This window comes from Chiroxiphia lanceolata, chromosome 12 (genome assembly GCF_009829145.1).
Source record: "Chiroxiphia lanceolata isolate bChiLan1 chromosome 12, bChiLan1.pri, whole genome shotgun sequence".
NCBI classification, from domain to species: domain Eukaryota; kingdom Metazoa; phylum Chordata; class Aves; order Passeriformes; family Pipridae; genus Chiroxiphia; species Chiroxiphia lanceolata.
Window position 1 is genome coordinate 4,085,183 of NC_045648.1, and position 21,512 is coordinate 4,106,694.

At 45.2% G+C, this 21,512-nt stretch overlaps 1 protein-coding gene across 4 annotated transcripts in view; it reads left to right on the forward strand.

Moving 5' to 3' along the window:
- IGF1R (insulin like growth factor 1 receptor) overlaps positions 1-19,843 on the forward strand; it is a 172,812-nt gene extending 152,969 nt beyond the window's left edge. For all 4 annotated transcript variants that reach the window (XM_032700642.1, XM_032700641.1, XM_032700640.1 and 1 more), the window contains exons 16-21: positions 522-751; positions 1,030-1,140; positions 1,763-1,922; positions 4,089-4,218; positions 8,910-9,044; positions 14,967-19,843. In XM_032700642.1, the coding sequence (XP_032556533.1) occupies positions 522-751; positions 1,030-1,140; positions 1,763-1,922; positions 4,089-4,218; positions 8,910-9,044; positions 14,967-15,333 (1,133 nt within the window). In that variant the 3' untranslated portion in view covers positions 15,334-19,843. The remainder of the gene's footprint in view (positions 1-521; positions 752-1,029; positions 1,141-1,762; positions 1,923-4,088; positions 4,219-8,909; positions 9,045-14,966) is intronic.
- The last annotated feature ends 1,669 nt before the right edge of the window (positions 19,844-21,512 follow it).

Sequence of the window (21,512 nt, forward strand, 5' to 3'; positions counted from 1 at the left end):
GCCTTTGCTGGTGCAACAGTGAGTGTGCAAGGGATCAGAACAGTGCCATGCAAAGAGCTGCTGGATCAGAGCCTGCCTCCCTCTAGTCATGAAATCAGTCTGTTAATAGAGAATACAGCAGGCATTAAACTGATACAGATGATCAAGTGTGTTTGATGCTGCCTGGAAGGATTAGAAAAACAAGGATCCCAAGAAAAGCTCAAGTCTTTAGCATTGATTTGAACCTCTTCCCACCCCCTCATTGTGCTTTGAGGTTCTTTATTTCTACCCTGATATGTCAGTACCACAGTGAGGCTGCTTCAAGTCCATCACCACATTTCTTTAAGATTTATTTTTGTACAGTCCTCAGCCTATCTCTGTATGGGAAAGACCATGGACTGTTTGCACACAGGGGGCAAAGTCTCAACATTCTATCTGGTGTTCTTACAGTCAGGCTCTTTTGTCAGTTGCTGTTGTAGAGCAGTGAGTGCTCACACCTCGTGCAGAAGTGGGACCTCATGACCTGTTCTTTCTCCCCTCAGTGTATGTTCCAGATGAGTGGGAGGTGCCCCGTGAGAAGATCACCATGTGTCGGGAGCTGGGGCAGGGCTCCTTTGGAATGGTGTACGAGGGAATAGCCAAGGGAGTGGTGAAGGATGAGCCAGAGACCAGGGTGGCCATCAAGACTGTCAATGAGTCTGCCAGCATGAGGGAGAGGATCGAGTTCCTCAATGAGGCCTCGGTGATGAAGGAGTTCAACTGTCACCACGTGGTAAGTCATGGAGGTGGGACAGTGGCTTGTGTTTATTGACACCAGGGTGTTCAGGGCACGTCTGCACTGACTCAAGTGGGAACTTGGGATTTCAGCTTCAACTCTGCACAGCTCCATAATATTGTTATGAAACAGGAGTCAGGGAGTGGAACCAAATCTACATTCAGACCTTTCCCTCAGGTTCACAGGTGTTTGGGGCTTCATGTCCACGTGGCTGAATGATCACTGCAGTTCAGGTAGCTGTGCTTGTCACTGAAGGGTTGTTTTTCCTCGGCCAGGTTCGGCTGCTTGGTGTTGTTTCTCAGGGCCAGCCCACGCTGGTTATCATGGAGCTGATGACACGTGGGGACCTCAAAAGTTACCTGAGATCGTTGAGGCCAGATACAGAGGTGAGTCAAGAGCTGCTGGTTGTTTATTTTTCTTCAGTTTGAATCATCTTGAACAAGACAGCATCACGTTGGAAGCAGCAGGCAATTAGCCTTTCCTGCCCTTGTCCTTAAGCTCCAAGAACAAAACATGAGCTGCTCTGTGATCTGCAACACCTTTTTCATGAGGCAGCTGTTGCAGGTAGCCCAGTGCACCACATGGAATATATCCCTTCTTGTGTCACTAAGTCCTGTTTTCCAGATTTGCATTAAATCTCCTGTGATCGAATTTCTCATCAAGATGTTAAAAAAGCTGGCTTTTTAATATGTGTCAGGATAGTCAATTCATGTTGTGTATCCTACCTGTTGCCTGTGCTGGAAAGTAAATATCTGTTAGCTTAGCTAATATGCAAACTCTCACACACAGACCACCAGTCTAAGGGCTAAAATTGGCATGTCTGATACGGGGTCTGAAGGATAAAGATGACACACAGGCCGCTGAAATCACAGCAGACCACGTAGAAAATGAGCTCAGCAACTTTTGCCCTTGATCTAGAAATTCTGATACGGATAAATTAAAGGACAGAATGTGCACGAGAGAATGAATATGGTCTGTTACCTGGTTTATCTTGTTCATCTTGCTCAGAACAATCCCGGGCAGGCCCCTCCGACCCTGAAGAAGATGATCCAGATGGCAGGGGAGATCGCGGACGGGATGGCCTATCTCAACGCCAACAAGTTCGTGCACAGAGACCTGGCTGCCAGGAACTGCATGGTGGCAGAAGACTTCACAGTGAAAATTGGAGGTGGGCTCTCCTGGCTCTTACACAAATCACAGAGTCATCCTCAAAAATCAGCATCTTCGAAGGCGTTTTATTTTTTGAAAATTGTTGGGTAGACTTTTTAGAACTGAGCTCTAGTTGAAATTTCCGCAGAATGAAATATGTTCCTTACGAAGGCTTGCTGTGATTTAAGACCTGTGAGCAGTGAACTCGACTTGCTGTTGTTCCAGTGAGGCAACAGTATAACACATGTGTTTGCAAAGAGCTGGGGAGGCAGTGGTTGGAGGTGCAGAGGCTGCAGAGATCTGGGTAGATGGCGTGGTCACCACAGGTGTGTCATTTGCCCCTCTCTTAAGGCACAAAAATAATTCCACCTCCTGTTTATTGATTCAAGAACGAGAACTTTAGGATTATTTTAAATTGTATCTGAATTGGAAGTGGAATGTAAGGCTTGACTTCAGCTGGGTGCTTTCCAGTCTGAGCTGGAGTTCTGCTTCCCAGACAGCTGAATGGCTTTTCTTCTGCTCTGCTGTTGGATCACCACCTTTTTTTTTCCCCCTTCACCATCCTTCCAAAATAGTGTCAGATGAGTTTCTTCAGTCTTCTCTCCAGAGAGGGTGATTTTAAGCTGTTGGCTGTTTTTGAGTTGTGCATATTAAAATAATGTGTATAGCAACAGCCTTCTGCTGAAGGAAACTAATTTTTTTTTCTCTGAGCTTAACTCAGCTATTTTGATAATTTGTGTAAGTAATCCTGTCATTTGGGAGAAAGAAAAAATGATTTCATTTTGAGTCAGTTAATTAGGAAATAAGATCTTTGGGGGATTTTGTGCATTTTCTGCAGGTTCAGAGGAAGTCATTCCAGTTTTCTCCTCCTCCCCCCACCAGCTTGTTTTACAATTCTCTGAACTGAAGATGGTGCATTTCTTCCCTTTAACATGTCCGTGGTTACCCCAAAAGCATTTTAATGTGGTACATTGCTCTTGTTTGTGTACCAGTATTGAAAATCCCTTCATGTAGAAACAGTTTGGGAGCATCTTGGCTGGAACACGCCAACTCAGACTGTTCAGCTCTCAGAGGAAGAGCTTTGTGCCACACCAGCCTGTGCTCGCTGCGTATCTGTTTCTTATTTGCATTACATTTTGAAAGAATTTTCCGTTCAGCCAGGATAAAGTCACCCTGGTGTGTGGGAGTGCTGGAATAGCTGCACAGATGGGCTCTTTAGTCATAATCACTGAGGGTACCAGTGTCCCCAGCACACAGGGAACGTTGGGCTCGGTCACTCATCCATAGGCTGGTGATAACAACTGTGAGAGCTGAGGGAATTCTGTCCCCTTTTCACCCCACTTCTCCTGGAAAAAAAAAAAAGGGAGGAGGCAACTCCAGGTCTGTATTGATAAAGTGGATTTTGCCCTCTGTGTCAGCAGGTAGCATTTAATATTAGTGAGAGATTTAATGGTACCTGATCTGTTAACTTTTTGGTTAGTGTTTGAGAACACAGTAACTGGTCCAAGACCCAGCAGTTCTGAGAGCCCCAGGCTGATTGTACAGAAAAAATGTGCTGGAATAAATCTGAGTTACAGTCAGATGAACCCAAGTCTTGGAAATGCTTATGTATTAACAGCCAAGGACATGCATATAACCCAAATATGCCTTTAATACTGGTCTGTGTTAGTCACAAATTAATAGCCTAATCCTCAGTAGCACTTGAAATGGAATATTTTACAGGAACTGAGAATTACCTTTGGGAGAGGGGAAAAAAAAAACACAAAAAGAAGGATGTCCCTCAACATGTGAAGTTCTTCAATTAAAGACAATTGTTTTAAGTACTAAAGGAGCTCTTTACACCCTTGAAAAGAAAATCATTGAATTTGGGGAACAGTTAGTGAATTATGTGACCTTTGGAAGACTCATCTTACTGCAAAGCTTGAGCATAAATCCTGGAACTTTTCATGTTGCTATATTTAAATCATTCAGACTTGTCAGCCCTGAAGTCAGTGGCACAAATGTCTGTTGGTGGTGTTGGAAGGGAAGGTCACCAGCCCTAAGGCAGCAGGTGAAGTGCCTGCAAAGTCAAGTGTTGTGAGAACAGACTGCAGATCCTTTACAGCAGAGCACGATTCCCTGGTTGGTAGGAAGGGGAAATGTCCATCATTTTCTCATGCAAACTCAAAACATTTATACCTTCCAGATTTTGGCATGACAAGAGATATCTACGAGACAGATTATTACCGGAAAGGAGGGAAGGGGTTGCTGCCTGTCCGCTGGATGTCCCCGGAATCCCTGAAAGACGGAGTCTTCACGACGCACTCCGACGTCTGGTAACAAAGAAGGGGCTCTGAAAAGCTGGTTTAGCCCCTCTTCTTTCTATCCTCTCCTCTTGTTTTAGTAGGCTTAACTCAGTGTCCTGTCCATTCAAAGGTAACTCCCTTCTTCCACCGTGAAGCATTCTGCTTTATGGTCATATTCCCACTGCAAAATCAAGAACTCTTGAGGTTAAATTCTGTGTCTCAGGGAGAGCAGAATTAAGTGGATTTCTGAAACTGGAGGTGGTGGCCTGTTTCCTGCTGTTAGTTGTAAAATCAGTTGTGCAGTGAAAAACATTACCTTCACCTGGAGGAGCAAGTTGTCATTTTTTTAAATTGCCCTCCTCCTTCAAGAAAAGCATTAAAAGTTGCCAAGAATATAGAAAGGTTCCCAGTGCTGACCTGCTTTTCCATCAAAACCTTCTGTGTAAACAACTCCCCTTTCCCCCAGATGGGTTGTGTACACCAGCAGGCTTTTTGGGGATCTCTCCCTTGTGCATATCCCTTTCCATTTGGAGCATTGTTTGCTCGTTTTTATGTACTGCAAGATGCAGAAATAGGGTTTTCTTTCAAAGCACACTGCCTGCCTGCTGTATCTGTGCAGTTATTAATAGAGGAGTACACTCAGGAGGAGTAATCCTCTGGAACAACTCCCCACACACCCCCCAGCTTTTGGACATAGGTAGGGAGGACTTGGCAGAAGATGGTCTTGTACTGGCAGAACCTCTACTCTGTCTTTTATGATTTCTCTGCCTTCCTAACAAGATGTTTTTACTGCTGATCTGTTACAGAATTGGCAGCTGATTGCCTCCAAATGTCTAGAAGTCAGGAGGAAAGGCATTTTTGTATAGTAAACTGCACTTTCTTTAAACAGCTTGAGGATTCGGAGTCAGTGGTCTGTGGTCCAGAGCACCAGCTATGAGTGAAATGCTCATAAGAGGAATTCAAGTGAAAAAGCAAAGCAACAGAACGGTGCTTAATTTTGTTTTACATATGGCCAGTAACTTACTTTTGAATCCAGTAACCCTCAGACTTGGAAACAGATGAAAACAACCACGTAGAGTCGAGGGGAAGCCCTGTATCAGCCATTTATCTGATGGAGCAGCGCAGGCAGGCTTTTGGCAGTCCCCCCAGTAAAAGAACTTTGGGACTTGTAATGACTTCACAAAGCAGACAGAAATTTGGACTAGATCACTAGAAAATCCCCAGATGTCGACCTGGCTGAGCCTGGAGTGAGGAGCTGGCAGAGCTGCCTGTTCTCACCACACAAGAGGAACTTTCGGGTCCAGCCGTTGCATCCCAAGGGGATGCGGGTCAGGTGTCCCTGTGGTGACGGAGCAGGCTGGTTCCACATGTGCTTTCCTTTAGCCTGGAGATGTTTAGTGACGTTATTCTGTAAACACAACTCAAATTCCAAACAAAAAAACTCCCAGGTGTGACACCAAATCAAGTGTCAGAAGTAAATTAGTGCTGTATTTGTAGGAAGTGAGTGCTCCTTTCAATGCTGACAAGGAAAAGAGTAGGGTTAGACTGAATATTAGGAAGAAATCCTAATATCCAATCCTATGAAGGTGGTGAGGCCCTGGCAGATGTTGCCCAGAGCAGCTGTGGCTGCCCCATCCCTGGAAGTGTCCAAGGCCAGGTTGGACAGGGCTTGGAGCAAGCTGGGCTAGAGGAAGGTGAGAGGGAGCTGGAATGAGATGATCTGTAAGGTCCCTCCCAACCCAAACAATCCTGTGATTCCATGACTTGGCATTTGTCTGTCATTCAGTCCAAAGCAGGGTTTTGCAAACAACATTGCAGTTGATCAGTGGGGTGGTCTGAGTGAAATATCCTGACTGGAAAGTAGTTTACTTGTTACAAGGTTGGAATACTTAAGGGAAGGAGCAGGAAAATCTGACAGATTTTTACTTGAAAGCATAGAGAGGAAAAAAATTGTTTTATGGAGAGATAGTCCACAGTACTCATGGGTATTTCAGACAGTTCTTCTTTGGGATGGTTTCACATCTTAATTGTTAGAAGTGATTTGCTCTGAAAATTTGGTTCACAGAGATGCACTTTCTGGAGGCACAAAAAAACTGGCTCAAAGTGAGAAATTTACAGTTTGTTTAGAATGTGTATCCACAGCTACAGAGAAATTTCAATCCAAATTCCAAATGTAGCAGGAGCTTGACTTATCACTGTCATGAAATCCTTATTATTTCCTTGATCTGCTTATGGCTAAAAGGATCAGTCCAAGTTACTTCTCAGTAACTTTTAGACCAGACACTATAATACATTGAAGGTCTCTCCATGCCAGGAAAAATTACCTGAATCCTTGTATTGGTTCAGATTTTTAAGTGCTCCATGTAAACCATGGAGCTTGGCTGTTCTGGGAGCCATTTATTTGCATTAAATTGTGGAAAAAAAAAAGAAGGTTGAGATTGTTTTTCCTGGTTTTTTTGGTCGGATATTGTGACATGTTCTTCGAGATCAGTTCTGGAAGCCAAGATATCAAAAAGACAAACTGTGAGAGTGGTCAGAGCCCAGGATTTATAAGCTGTAAGGTGAAATGGCAAACTGCAAGAAGAGTGTCTGGAGGTTTGAAGGGTGGAGCTTTAGCAGTTCATTCTTTTATTGCTTTTCAGGCTGAAGAATGAGGTAATTAGACAGGATTGTTTTTGTTGTAGTTAGGGAAGGAGGACATTTTAAAACTAATGTAATACTCTTCAGGGTGAGGGTGGATTTCTATAAATAAGTCCTCAGCATCTTGCATTCTTTCAGGGCTGGTAGTTGCCTGGAAGGAGCAACCTGAGTTTATGAGTTGGGATAATAAGATGAGTAGGTGTGCAAGACTTGTCCTCATTATTCCTGCAGCGATCAAAGTAGCTTCAAAGGCACCAAAATGTTCCGTTGACCCTCTGTCTCTCCCTCCCCTGAAAGGCAAACAATTGTAAGGCTGTTTGTGGCTTCTGGCAAACCAGTTTAGATCCTGGGCATAGCTGAAAGATAAAACCACTCAGCCATAACCAGCTAATGACAGCGGACTCCTGTTTTCGTAACAACGCCCCGGTGGAACTGCGCGTTTTTCTCCCAGCTTGACTCAGCAGTTCAGCCACACAACTCAGACAGCAGCGAGATTTTCCTCCTTTTGCCCAGCAGCTCTAAAAGTAGAGCCTCTTCAGTGCAGTGCAGACAATTTGAGCCATGTCTGCTCAATAAACTAATTTTAAATGGAGATATTTTTAGAAAGTGTCAATACTTGCGTCCAAACTACCCAATTACGTAACTCTGCTTATCTTCCTTCGCCAGTAATCAATTCCTATTATTAGACAAACTTCTTTTTTTTCACTTCTGCTGTCCTTTGGAGTTATCTGGAAGGAGCTGGAAGCTCTGTTTCAAGAACATAGTTACATACATGTTGCAAAAGGAGTAATTGAGTTTTTCCTGGGGGCTTTAACATTCTGCTGCTTAAACCAGCAAATTGGGGTCTTGGTACAAGAGGCTGGAGAATGTTCATGTTTCTTCCGTGTCTTTTCCAAAAATTGGGTTTATTGCTGCTGTATGATACTCACTTTGCACCTTTAAATTAGAATGTGGCAGAAACCAAAGCAGAGGGATAAATGGAAGGCATTACCCAAGCAGTGTTTTTGTGCCTGGGCAGTGGAGGCTGGTTGGTTTGCTGGCTGTGGGTGGTGAGGCAGGTGAGATGCCCAGGGGGTGGTGTGTGTTTGCTGTCTGGCTCTCTCAGCCTGTGGAGCAGTGAGGGAAAATGCAGCTTTTCAAGCGGATTTGTGTGACTCAAGTGATGAAAAGCAGCTTGCACTGGAACGAGAGCTTACAGTTCTGTGCTCCTGCCTTCTCAGCCACTATCAGGAGTACCTGAGATGTGTTACATGAAGATTTGGAGTTTAGTGTATTAAGTGTACAGATTTTTTTCTTGCTGTCTCTGTGGCTTGGGGGAAAGCTTGCCAAGCTTACTTTAAAGTCTCTACAACTTCTCCACTGCTTAGAAGGTTTGATTCCCTGCCCCCAGCCACACAAAGATCTTACTGCAGACTTTAATGGTCAGGTGTGTGTCCAGCCTGAGCTCTACAGCAAGCATGGAGATAGGATAGAACAGAATAGAATAGGATAGGATTTTTTAATTTTTACATTTTTTTCCCCCTTACCTATACCTTTCCTTTTCCCATCTCCACTGTTCTTCCCTTCTTCCCACCTGGTAGTGCATCTAAAGTCTGGACTCTAAAGGGAGATGGGACCTGAGCTGATTCTCCAGACAAGCTCAGAGCTTCAGTCTCCTCTGAGTCAGGAGGCTCCTGGTCAGTGCATTGAGCCTGTGGTGACTTTATTACTGATGGACCTGAGCAGAACTGGTGTAGCCAAGTAATGCTGGACCACTGAACCATCATAAACATGACCAGCTCTGGGCTGCAGACTGTGGTGTGAAAAGTGGGGATGAAATTGTACCAGTCTTTGCTTACAGAGGCTGTTCTGAAGAGTCATTCAGAACTGGGGGCCCTTCTCACCACTGAGACACCACCCGAGGTGTTTGAAGTCCACGGTGCTGTGACTGTCAGCACGGCTGCGTTGCTTTTTGAGCAGTGGGAGTTCTGTGTTAAAAGAAAACACCCATGGACACCTACTGCTGAGCATCAGTTAAGAAACCCCCCCCTTGTGTCTTGTAGAGATGGCTCAGGCTCCTCAAGCTGTGCTCTCTGTTGCAGGTCGTTCGGGGTGGTGCTGTGGGAGATCGCGACGCTGGCGGAGCAGCCGTACCAGGGCATGACCAACGAGCAGGTGCTTCGCTTCGTGATGGAGGGGGGGCTGCTGGAGAAACCAGACAACTGCCCTGACATGCTGTAAGTGCCACTGCCACCACTGTCTCCTCCCTGCACAGCTCATTCTTCCCGATCCCTTTGGTGCCTGCTCTTCCACATCTGCCACAGGAGGGGCTGTTAAGGAGTGCGAGTCACTGGAGGTGCTGCTCAGTCTCTGTCAATCCAGTAGTAGTCAGGCATTCCAGAAAGCCAGAATCTCACTTTAGGCTATCCTTCTCCTCTGATAAGGAAACAAAGCACAATCTTGGAGTTCTTGAATAAAATTAGACTTTATAAAGCTCATAAGCAACATTTGCTACAGTGGGAGACTCTGTGCCTAAACCTTGTCTCTTCTGCTTAAAGAAATTCTGTTGAGCATAAAGAGAGAAAAGAGCCTGGGACAAGCTGAGATGTGTACAAACACTGGAATTCAACTTCTTAGTTCAGCATACAGATAAATCAGTGTATCCTTCCTCTGTCAGAAGCCTCGTTGGATCTGCTGTTTCACTCACAGCACTCACCCCATGGAGACAAACAAATCCCCCCTGCAAACAGTTTCCTTCCCTGAAAGCACAGAAAGTGTTTTTTTCACAGAAAAACCTCTCCCCGCCCCAGCATCGACCCAAAACCTCACAGCAGCAGAGGGTGTGCAGTGCAGCAGCTTCAGTTTTTAGCTTTACATTGCTGAAATACTTCTGCTGGCCTTTGTGTACAGCAGTTTCAGTTGTTCAGACTTTATTACTTTGATATACTTCCCAAACTGACTTTTGGGAAGGAAATACTGCGTCTTGCAGTTATTGAAATTTGTTGGAGGCCCACAGAAGGGATACAATCACTTAAGGGCCTCAGCTGCTTGGGATTCTTAGGAAAATAGCTTTTTTGGCTGGAGCCTGGCTGCGGTTTCAGATGACAGGCAGTGTTGTTTTGTTGTTTGAGGGGGGTGGGTGGTATATGCAGGGGGAGGTGTAGCTGCCATGTGATTCCTTGGTTTCACATTCCTTCCCTTTCACGATGCTGGGGAGAATTCCTGGCAGTCGATTGACTGGGCATTGTTTAACATGGTCAGAGCTGTGTAAAGGGGGGAGAACCAACGGGGTGTGTGACAGGATCAGAGTCCACAGGGACAAACACCTCTGCAGTGAGAACAAACGGGAGAGGCTCAGCTTTAGAAATTCCTCACTAACTGGGGCACGTGTGGTATGAGCACAGGGGTGGGAGGGGAGGCACTGACAGAAGCTGAAGCTCTCCCTACTGCAGCCCACCCAGCTCTCTGTCCTCCCCCTCCTCAGCAAATCTCCTCTGCTCCTGGCTGTTGCTGCTGGATGAATCCACTCTCAGGGTCCTGGCTTGTGAGCTGGGAGAACTTGGTTAAAGTCTGGCAGGGCAGATCTTTGCACCGGGGTGCAACAGCAAAGGCCTGTTTTTGTGCTGATTCTGAGGAAGGAGCTGTTCAGAGGTTAGTTTTGGCCATAGGACTCGGCCTCATGGTGCAGAGGTGCACAATAAAAAAAAAAATCTGCCTTTGAATGGAGCTGCTTCACTCCTTCAGAACAAGGAATGGGGCTAAACTTGGAACCAAGGTGCACTCGCTTTAGTGGTGGGGGGTTGTTTGACACAGTTGAGTATAAAATGTCCAAAATGAAAAAAAAATAGAATGTATTGACCTTATTGTGACTTGGTTTAGCTCTCTTTCAGCCTGTTTTGTCTTTGTTTTAGGACAGACATCCAAATCTGCTGAAATTCAAATAGGCTGTTGTAGGAATAACAGTTGGGAGCTCCAGGAATAACTTTCACCTTTGTTCCCTGCACATGCATTTGGCATTCAAAGAATGTCTTTTGTGTTACCGTGGTGATTTCCCTCCTTTCCCTGTCCTCCACCCCATTATCCCAGGATGCTTTAGGTGACCTGATAGCTCCTGCCAGTGGTCCCCCTCACACGTGTGGCTGTGGGCAGGGTCAGACACCTGGTCTGTAGGCACAGGTCCTGTCCCCTCTCAGCTGCCAGGGACCTACAAGAAAATTAGGGAATGGGCAGAGAGGTGCTTGTAGCAAAGAGCCCTGAAATTCCATATGGATCTTGCCAGACATCCCACCATGTTCCAGGCCACTGCTTTATAAAACCCTTTGTAAAATAAGGGATCCTCTTTTTTGTGGTGGTTGCCAAAAGATTCTGCTTAAAGACGGGTTTCTTGGCATGTCTGTGCCAGTGGAAGGTGTCTTTTAGAAAGCACAAATTCTTACTGGTGGAAACTGGTCTGTGATACTTTAATATTGACTCTCAAGATGTCCCAAAAGCAAAGCCCACCTGCTGCAGGGAGATCAGTTATTTGGGCTTGGTGTTGTCTGGAAGCAGGTGAGAGAGGGAGCCAGGAACTGTGTTCCTTTGTCTCACGTGGTAGCTACAAAGGCAGAGGTACTTTGTTTTTTAAATTAGCTTGACTTGGAAACAACTAAAATTGTGGTCAGAACACCAGTGGAATTAGGGTCAGAACACCAGGGGACCTGTCTGTAAGGAGAGGGGAGTGTGCTGACATGGAGAAACCTCCAGGACAGGTGGAGGAGGTAACTGCTGTGGGGAAGTGTAGATGAGAACAGAGAGGAGAGTTTTGCTGTCACCAAATCCACTGTTTGGGTGCTGTGAGTGTTGACACAGCCGTGTACCCTCCAGCCACGGAGCAGTTCTCCTCAGGACCTTGTGTTCCCCCCACGTGCTCATGGTGCAGGCAGGCTTGGATGCTCCACGTCTCCTGGTCGTGCTTGTCGGTGCCTGTGCTCTCCTGGCCCCTTCAGCAGTGAATCAGGAGCTTCCAGCAGGAGCTGCAGAGGTTTCTGTTCTGCAGTTTGGTTTGTCAGATGCTTGTGCAAAGGGGGGATTTTATGGTGTGGTTGTCCCGTGGTTCAGAGGTGGTAAATCCCTGCGAAAAAGGGCAAAGCACAAAGGGGACGGTATTTCTGGAGTCTTTTTACTCTTGCACAGGGTGAAACAAGACTCAGTTGTGTTTGTGCTACACCCTCTTGGCATAGCTGGCGTGGTTTTGCAGACAGAACCATGCAATGAGACAGATGGTTCAGTAAGACAGTGCCAGGAGAAGCTTTGCTGTTTTTCTCCTCTTCCTGTGCACCAAGTGATGTTTTTATGTCCTCCCATTGTTATGGCACCGCTCATCAGGTGACTGCTGCGTGGCTGGAGCTTGGGTACAGCTGAAGCTCTCAGACAGTGTGTTCCCATGGGGCTTTTAAAAGTTGTGGAGGCTGGAATTCCACTCTGTTTTTGAAGCAGAATTGCTTCCCCCACATGCATTGTAGATGAGGAGACTATTTACGCAGTGCTGATTTCCCTTTGTTCCTGGGTAGAACCCGGGGTCTGCTCTGCAGAGGGACTGTCAGCAGGCACCACCAGCAGGGGAGGAGAGGTCCTTTCGCTTTTCCCCACCAAATCAAGCCTAATGCAAAGCACAAATGGAGTTCAGCATCTATAGGAACTTTCCATTTTCTGTTTTGTTGTCTCAGTGCAAAACAGAATTAATTTTCTGCTCAGTTCTTAGAGCAAAAGATGCACAGAGGGATGCTGGCTATTCCCCTGTCCCATGACGGTGCCTCCAGCTCCCTGGAGCTCACTTGCCACCAATCAGGAACGTACTTTATAAATCTGCTCAGGTTCTATTAACAGCCTGTAAATTCTCCTGTTGTCTACTGGAAAGGTTTCTGTTTTGTTTAAGATAATGTAAACAAGGTCTGCGGACACACAGAGTTAAAAAAAAATCCTTTTATGGGAACTCTGTAGGGTTTTTAAATCTGGAATGGCTTAAAAGAAACATCACATGTCCTTGTTTGTGCTGATGTCACATGCATTACTCCGCTGCTTGTGGTATCTCCTTAGCATTGCCCTTAGGCCTCGGGGCGCAGTGCCAGTGAATATCCAGTGTTCCTGGCTCCAGCCAGCGCTTCTATTCAGGGACGCAGCAGTCAGCTGGAAAGGAAACAGCAGTGAAGTAACAGAAATGGATTTTATATATTTATGTCTCAAGCCTTCCCTCCCCTCTCATGGGTGAGGGTACGGTGCAGTTTTATAGCTTGGCTTTGCTTTTGCTCTGAGAGGCTTTTTAAAGGCTCGAAACCCGGCGCTGGCCGAGCGGTGTTTACGTGTCTACGTGCGGTTACAATGCAGCATTGAGTACCCAGGGAGTGCTCCCAGCACAGACTGGTTTTGCCAGCTCCTCGTTGGGTGTTACAAGGCCATTCTCAGGTGGCTGAAGTTTGCTCACGGGGAGCTGTGCCAGCGGAGCTCTGGCAGGAAGATTGGGGACTTGAGATGCACTTCAGCGCCGATTGCTTTGGGTTTGGTCAAAGCACTCAGTGGTGTTTGCAGCCCAAACACGGCCGCTTGCCCTCTCCCTGCTGCCTCAGTCAGCTCAGAACACAGTGGAGATCCTGCAGGATTTCCCAGTTTCCCAGGTTTCTGGGGATGGGGTTTCTTTGCTGTGGTTTTGTTCCAGGCCAGGGTTCCCGGACTCTCCAAACCTGTACACAGCAACAACCTGCAGAGCCCAGGGTCTTCCAGCTCGGTGACAGTCCTGTTGGAAGGTTTCTCCTAGAGCAGGGCCATTACTCTGGAAGGGACTGGGGTGCTATTCAAAAAGAGAGTGAATTTCTGTTTATTTGTTTGTTTTCTTTCTAATCTAAAAAAAAAATCTTTCCCCACTGATGCAGAGATCTGGTGAACTGAGGGCACAAGGCAGTGAGAGCTCTAATTAAAGGATCAAATAGAATTGCTTGTTTACGCTCTGAAAACATGAGGAAGTTTGGAATATGGTATTGCTGTTCTGTAGAATTAAAGCTAAAGGGTGATGTGACCTGGCTTGAGGGAAGGCTGGCAGAGGTGGGAAGTGAACCCCAGCAAGCCAGGGGGATCTCACTGGGACTGCAGGTCCCAGTGCTGGCAGATAAGTCAGGACACAAAGGATTCTCCAGTGTGTTACCTTAAATGAGAGAGCTTTCTTTGCTCTATTTTATTTTTAGCTCCATTCTTACTCTAGCAGAGAGTAGTAGTTTTGGCCAGCAGTGACTTCCTCCACACAGCGTGTTCCTCTGAGCACTGTGTACACAGAGGATTGGCTCGAAGAATTAATGCTAATCTTCCTTTTCTTATTTAAATTTGTCCTATTACTGCACTGTGCTAACAGAAGACATCCCTATTCCACCTTCACAGACAGTGAAATCCTTTCTTGTGTTGTGTTTAAAGCTCAGGGCGATCTCCTGGGAATATCCAATTTTGCTGTGTCATGAAAATGCTGTTTTCATTATGTCTGTATTACTGTTTCATTTTGTGGTTTTGTTTTGCCAGCATGGGACATGGTACAGATCTAATCATGGATGTGCTTAAACAGATGATCTCACACTCCGTGAAATATTAATGCATCCCTGGCCGTAAATGAAAACAACCTACTTTTAAAATAAAAAGATTAGAGAGTGTCTTTGAGATTGGAAAATGTCTTCTGGGGATTACAATTAATTTGAATGTCGTTTTCTTCTTTCAGGGGAAAAAAAGCAGTGCTTTACCTTGTGTGTATTTCCTATTTTAATTTTTTTCCAAGGCAGTATTGATGGGGTGGGATCGGTGGTTTGGAAAAGATCCTCCGAGAGGCACAATCATGTAACTTATGGCCGAGTGAGCACAGGGTACTTTGGAGGAAAAGGAGAAATATCAGGTCGGAATTAAAGTATGAAATGGTTCTGGATGTCAGGTAACAGGTATGGGCAGGTGTGTGAGAGGGAGTGGAGAAGGGTGAGGTGGGAGTTACAGCAGTAAAAGGATGATTAGAAGGGAGGTTGAAATGTGGCACAGGGATCTCAGCACTTTGTCTCCCGTCAGAATGGAATGATGTTCTGAACCGTGTGGTCCACTCCAGTCAGGGCTCATAGAACACCTCAGTAAATGCTTTTCCCTGTGTGTTTCTCGCCCAGGTTTGAACTGATGCGCATGTGCTGGCAGTACAACCCGAAAATGAGACCCTCCTTCCTGGAAATCATCGGTAGCATCAAAGACGAGCTGGACCCAGCCTTCAAAGAGGTCTCCTTCTTCTACAGTGAGGAGAACAAGCCTCCGGACACAGAGGAGCTTGACTTGGAGACTGAGAACATGGAGAGCATTCCTTTAGATCCCTCCTCCACCCTCCAACCCGCTGACAAGCACTCAGGACACAAAGCCGAGAACGGCCCCGGCGTGGTGGTGCTCCGGGCCAGCTTCGAGGAGCGACAGCCGTACGCGCACATGAACGGGGGCCGCAAGAACGAGAGGGCCCTGCCCCTGCCCCAGTCGTCGGCCTGCTGATCCTCCGAGCCCCGCAGGAACACCGCCCAGAGAAACACAGGCATTGGGGGAAGAAAGAAAGGAAAAATCACAATATATTCAAAAGCCTACTGTACCTCAGTGGATCTTCAGAACTGCCATAGCTGCACTTGGGAGAACCCTTTTTTCAGTAAACAAGTTGCCGTATTTTTCTTTTTTTCGATATGCAAGCAGATGTTTGTTTCAGTCAAGGACTCCAGTCATGGGGCACACAGTTGGCCTTTTAAAAACTCTTAATGTTAACACTTAATAGCAACAGAAAACTTGAGATCTGATGTCTCTCTCTCTCTCTCTCTCTCTCTCTCTCTTCTCTTTCCTCTCTCTTCTTTTCTCTTTCTTTCTGTCTCTCTTTTTGCTTCATAATGGGAAACATATCTGCGTGCAAGTTCAACCGTACAGCACTTTTATCAGATCAAAGATATCGCAGGCCAGGTGGTTCCCAGTACCCCTGCAAGCACCTGCCTAACACTGTAGGTCTTTATAAAAAAAAAACACAAACAAACAAAAAAAAAACCACACACACGAAAAAAAACTAAACTAAAAAAGACTGGATTTTTAATGTTGCTCTTTAATCTTTTTAGGAACACGTAAAAGAATACAAAAGGGCCATCATTCGTCCAAGGCTGTTACCATTTTCAACGCTGCCAAATTTTGCCAAAAAAATGAACTCTTTGTTTTTTGTTTTCGTTTTCTTTTTTTTTTTTTGTTCTTTTTGTAGGCGTGGAAGGAGCACAGTAATCAACTGCTCTGTTCAAAAGAGATCCTGACCAATAAGTTCTATTCAGTCATGCACTGGTATTTAAAAAAAAAAAAAAAAAAAATTAGAAAAAAAATCAAATTGTCTAGATCTTTTTTCAAAACTGGACAAAATGTGATTTTTTTTTTTTTTCTTGTGATGGAGAAGATAAAAGGGATGGGGTAAAGAACCAGCCCTCCCTCCACCCCTGTCCCTATCCCATTCTGGACAAAACTGGCAGTGGTGAGCTAAACAAACACGTGCATTTCATACAAAAAAAGTCAACCGCACGCCAAAAACGAATTATGAGAAACCTGAACCTAAGCGGCCGAGATCTCCATCGGTGCAGCCTGTCCTTCCTCCACAGGCTGGCGAGGAAAAACACCTAGAAACATAAATTGGAGAAGACAAAAAAAAGCAGTAACCGGATTCAAGTATATGATGCTTTGTTGACCTTTTCTCTTTATTATTAAGACTTCTCGAAGGGTCTTGCAGTTCTATGTTAGACCATGGATCATTTGCATACACATTGTCTTTTGTGTCACTTTTATAACTTTTTTACGGTTCAGATACTCATCTATATGTCTGTACAGAAAAAAGCTGCTATTTTTTTTGTTCTTTATCTTTGTGGATTTAATCTATGAAAACCTTCAGGTCTGCCCTCCTTTCCCTTCCCTTCCACTTCAACAAATTTTCTTATGCTTTGTACTATAGTGTGTAACCTTTACTTCCTCCTTCCCGGTAACCGCTACCTTGAATTGCCATGAACTGTTTAATGCCTTTTTATAAATACATTTCCTCCTTTTTTTTTTTTTTTTAAATTTTATTTTATTTTATTTTTTTTTCCCATTAGTTGTTTTACAGCATCTTGGCTGTGTGGGCTTACAGGGCTTTTGAGGGGGACACGGAGAAAGAAGGGACACCCCGCACGGGAACACTCTGGCAGTGCTGTGGTGTGGTGTTTTTAAGCCCCGGTTTTCCTTCCTTCCCACTAACCTCTGCCCAGGCAGCACGGGAGTCTCTTACAGTGCAAGGCATGATACAAACTCAGGTCAGAAACAAAAGGTTAAATATTTAGTACATTCTTGTTCAGTGTTTATATTCATTGTTGTACAAGGGTCCTACCCCTCGTCCCCTCCCCGCTTGTTTTGGTCGTGGCACACCCCCCCCACCCGCCCATCCCCACACAGACACACACACACACATGTATTCTTTTTAAATTATTTGTTGGGTACAACAGCAGACAACCAGGCTTTTGGGTCACTGATCTGTAAAAAGACTATTTAGCCCTCCCACCCTGTGAACAAGAGCTATGCCAGGTGCAGCTGGCGATGATGCCAGGCATTCCTAGGGTGGCCACTGAACACCTGGCTCCAGCCAACCCCAGCTCTTCTCCTTCCTGATGGGAAAGCTCTCATGGAGGGAAACCCTCCTGGGAGGGCACCTGAGCTGCACTTCACACCCCTGGTGAGGAAAACAAGCACCAACCAAACGAAGCCACCACCCCATTTCTGTGGAGCTGGGTGGAAAGCACAGAGCTGGGGCCAGCAGCTCGGCTGGCAAACGGTGAAGTGTTGGCAGCTATGGAAACCTGTACAAGTCCAAGCTTGTGGCTTAAATCATAGACCAAACCTCAGAACAAAAGAAAACGAGTGAGCTTGTTTGCTCAGTTGCAGAAGCCTTGGTGAGAGGGGAAGGAGGGGCCGTCAGGAAGTCGACAACCAAGGAGTCGCACCAGTTGCTCATCTTACCTTAGTTCCAGTGTCTGGGCCTTTGTTTAGCACTGATCCAACCAAACGATGGCAGGAAGAGGTGGTTCTGGGATGGAAACGTTCAAATCTTTTGAGTAAGAACAGTGAATTAAAATATACTGATTGCTAGTTTTGACTGGAGATTTTAAAAAGTTTGTAGTGCTTTTTGCTTGTGTAGTTTAGGTCCCATTATCTTCTCTTGCCTCTGTCCCGTAGTTATTTTTCCCTTTTAAAAATGGAAAAGACAAAAAAGTTAATTAAGAAGGTATTCTATGTAGGATTTTTTATTTATTTTTGTGATATCAGTTTAAATCACTGTAGAGATGCCCCATAACGAATTTAAATACTAAGATAAGGGTTTTAGAGTATGACAGGGGGACAGTTTTTGATTTTTTTTTTCAAACATTTATCTACCTCACTCTTATTTTTTTATATGTGTGTATATAAAAAGAATACATCTCACATTTCTCAGCAGCCAATAAATGCCGTTGATACTGGTAACCTCTCACTCCATATACCACATGCTCTAGGTTCTGGAGGGGAACAATCACTGCCTGTCACAAAGGGTCACTTCAGAATATTTGCCGCAATTCCAAGGGGTTTCTCCAGCTTTTTGCATCAGATTCGTTATTGTGAGGAGAAATCCAAGAGTTGTCTGACTTAGGGTGACCATTCTTCAAGGAAACACAGAGGCTTTTTAATGTGCTGTCACAGCAGTCTGTGGGTCAGCAGCAAAGCACTGCATGTTTGGAGGAGTGGAAATGTAGGTGACCTGATACAGGGACTTCAAATTGTGAGTAGTTGCTGAAATCTGTTACAGAAATCAACTGTTTACAATGTTTGGAGGTCCAGAAGAAACACTAAAGGGAATGGTCTTTCTGTTTGTCCTGTAGAATGGGCTAAGTCATTCCTGCCAGTTCTTGCTCAGATGTCACAAGCACCAGCAAGACATTTGGCTGAATCAGAACCCCAAAATAAATTGGCTCATACAGCGATAGCATCACTTTCTTGACCAAAAAACGTGTCACAGGCTGCCTGATGATCCTGCTAGATCGAGTTTACAGCTTTGGGTCTTTGCTGCTTCTGTTTGATGAGAGCACTGATTTGTTGTTTTGTTTTTTTTTTTTAATTTTTTTCCCCCAAACCAAAAGAATTGGTTTCTTTTAACGTGCCAGTAAAAAGTCAGTTCCCTTTTCTTCCCCTGTTTATACACCTTATAACTGTGGATTCTGATGGACCAGCCATCAAATTTTAACTGCCCTCTGACAGCGTGTAACTGGTTTACAAGCACACAGGACTAACACGAGCTTGCCATCAATTTGATGTATAATGTTTCCCTTTTTCCAGCTCTGGCAGCTGTTCCTGCAGGTGTTGGTTGTGGTATCTGAGTAATGTGGTGCTTGGAGTTGTACACGGCCTCTTGGATACACAGTGCTGTGGTTAATTCTGACAGTTTGTCTTTGGAGGGAGCATTTCTCCCTAGTCCTGAGAAACCAGCAAAATTGGAAGTTTTCATTAGATGGGTTTGGTTTTTCCATGTTTGATAACGTTCCAGTGCCCTTTGGGTGCAGTGGTTGTTCCCCTCCCTTGCACATATTGATTACCACAACTGGAGATCCTCAGATCTTTCAGCTGGCTGGGAGGGTTTTGTTAAAACTGTCCGAGTTACTGGTTTGTAGAATTGTATGTAGGTGGTTTTACAATGCATTAGGAAGAAACACTAATGGCGTAGCATCACGAGAAACATTTCAAAAAGCACTTCAGTAGAAGACAGTCACAGGGCCTCACATACATGTGTGTGATGGCAGTCAGCTCTCCTGGACCAAACCACCTTCATGATACCATTGCGTTCTGTGTTTGCAGTTCAAGCTTAATTCCTTTTTTGTTCTGTTTGTTTCCATAGCTTTTTTTTGTTGTGTTTTGTGCATTTTGAATAGCTTTATTCACATGGGTTTTTCATGCAGACTTCCCTTGGACAGTAAATCGAGTTGTTTGTGCATGTGAACAACTGAGAATTAATGTTGGCTTGATAGAGTCATAATATGGTTTGTAATGTTGTTCTTCCCTGAGACCACTGGCTTGTCTGGTATGGAAAATTTATTTAGAACTTCAGCAATGTTTGAATAAAGTTCAAGTAATCCAGTTTGTTTATAAATTGAAAACAAAAGCCCACCCAGCCCTGAAACCCAGCGTTTTGCCGGATGGTACCGAGATGTTTGGATGCAGTGGGATAAGGAGTTGGCGTCGCTGTGGGGAGCAGGCAACTGTGACTGCAGGGCCCGGCCATGGCTCTCACCTGCCCCACACTGCAGAGCTCTCAGGGGCGCAGGAGGTGCTTTGGTTGCAAAGGAACGTGATTCCTGAGTAAATCAGATGCTGTTTTGGGGGGACGACACAAAGGCACAGCATCCGAGCGCGTGGGGCCAGGCCAGCCTGCGGGCACTGCGGCTCCGTCAGTGCGATGCCTCTGCCCCTCCCAGCTGGCTCCAAGTGCTCTGTGGTTCTAGGCACGGTCACACTGATGCTCCTCTTGGTCTCTTAAAACAAAAAGAAGGCCCGGTTTGCCCAGGATGACTGGTGACCAGAGGGAGCTGCTGTCAGGTCCTCTGGGATCTGCTGAGGGGTGCTCGGTACGATCCGAGACTAAGTGAACAACACTCCTATTGTTGGTGTAACTCCATACATATATATCTATATACATATATATACCTACATATGTATATCTATAATATAGATATATATATTTAAACCCTTTTCATTCCATTAGTACAAGTAACACTTGTTTCCTGTTTTCTTTATTTTGTTTGTCAACCGTGTATTCAATCACTGGGCCGAACAACAGTGGAGGAAAGTGCAAGGGATCCACTCCTTACTAACCAGTGATAAAGCCAGATATTGCAACTTAACCCATGAGTAGATGTGCAGACAAGGATTGGAGAACGATGTGTAGAAACAACCCAAGTGGCCAGGGGTGCTGAAGATACAGAACTCAAGTAGGTAGGAAGGACACCTCGGTTCAGAAAGTGGCTGCTCAGAGGTGCTGAACAGCCCCTGACCTCGAGCAGCCGGGTCAGTCAGCACGGAGATGTGTTTGTGGGGAGACACCTGAAAACAGGACATGGCAATGGGGATCTGGAGACACAGGGCTTGGCAGAAGCTTGAGGTAGTTTTCCTGAGCTTAATCTGTGGGACAGCACCAGAGCTCAGGTGTCCCCGTTCTGATCGTTGGTACTTGTACGCAAACCTCCGGACGTGGCAGCTGGAGCGGGGAATTCGTTCCCGGGAGCATGGCAGTGGTTGTCATCGGTCTGTATGGATCTGTCTCACCTACAGCTGGTCTGTTCTGCAAGTACCTTAGAACTTCCCTAGTTTGTGTGCGTGCGTTTGCGTGTGTGCTCATATATTTTTTTTGGTATGCGTTCTGTTGATTAGTAACCATTAATTAGCATTTTCAATAGGGCTTTAAGTCCAGTAGATTACGGGTAGTCAGTTGACGAAGATCTGGTTTACAAGAACTAATTAAATGTTTCATTGCATTTTGTAAGTACATAGAATAATTTTATAAAATGTTTGTAGTTTATAAATGCCTAAAATATAATTTAAGGGCACTTTTCTGTGTCTGTGTGTGGGTGTGTCTGTCTGTGATCAGTTTTTCCATGGTACCAGTTTACTAG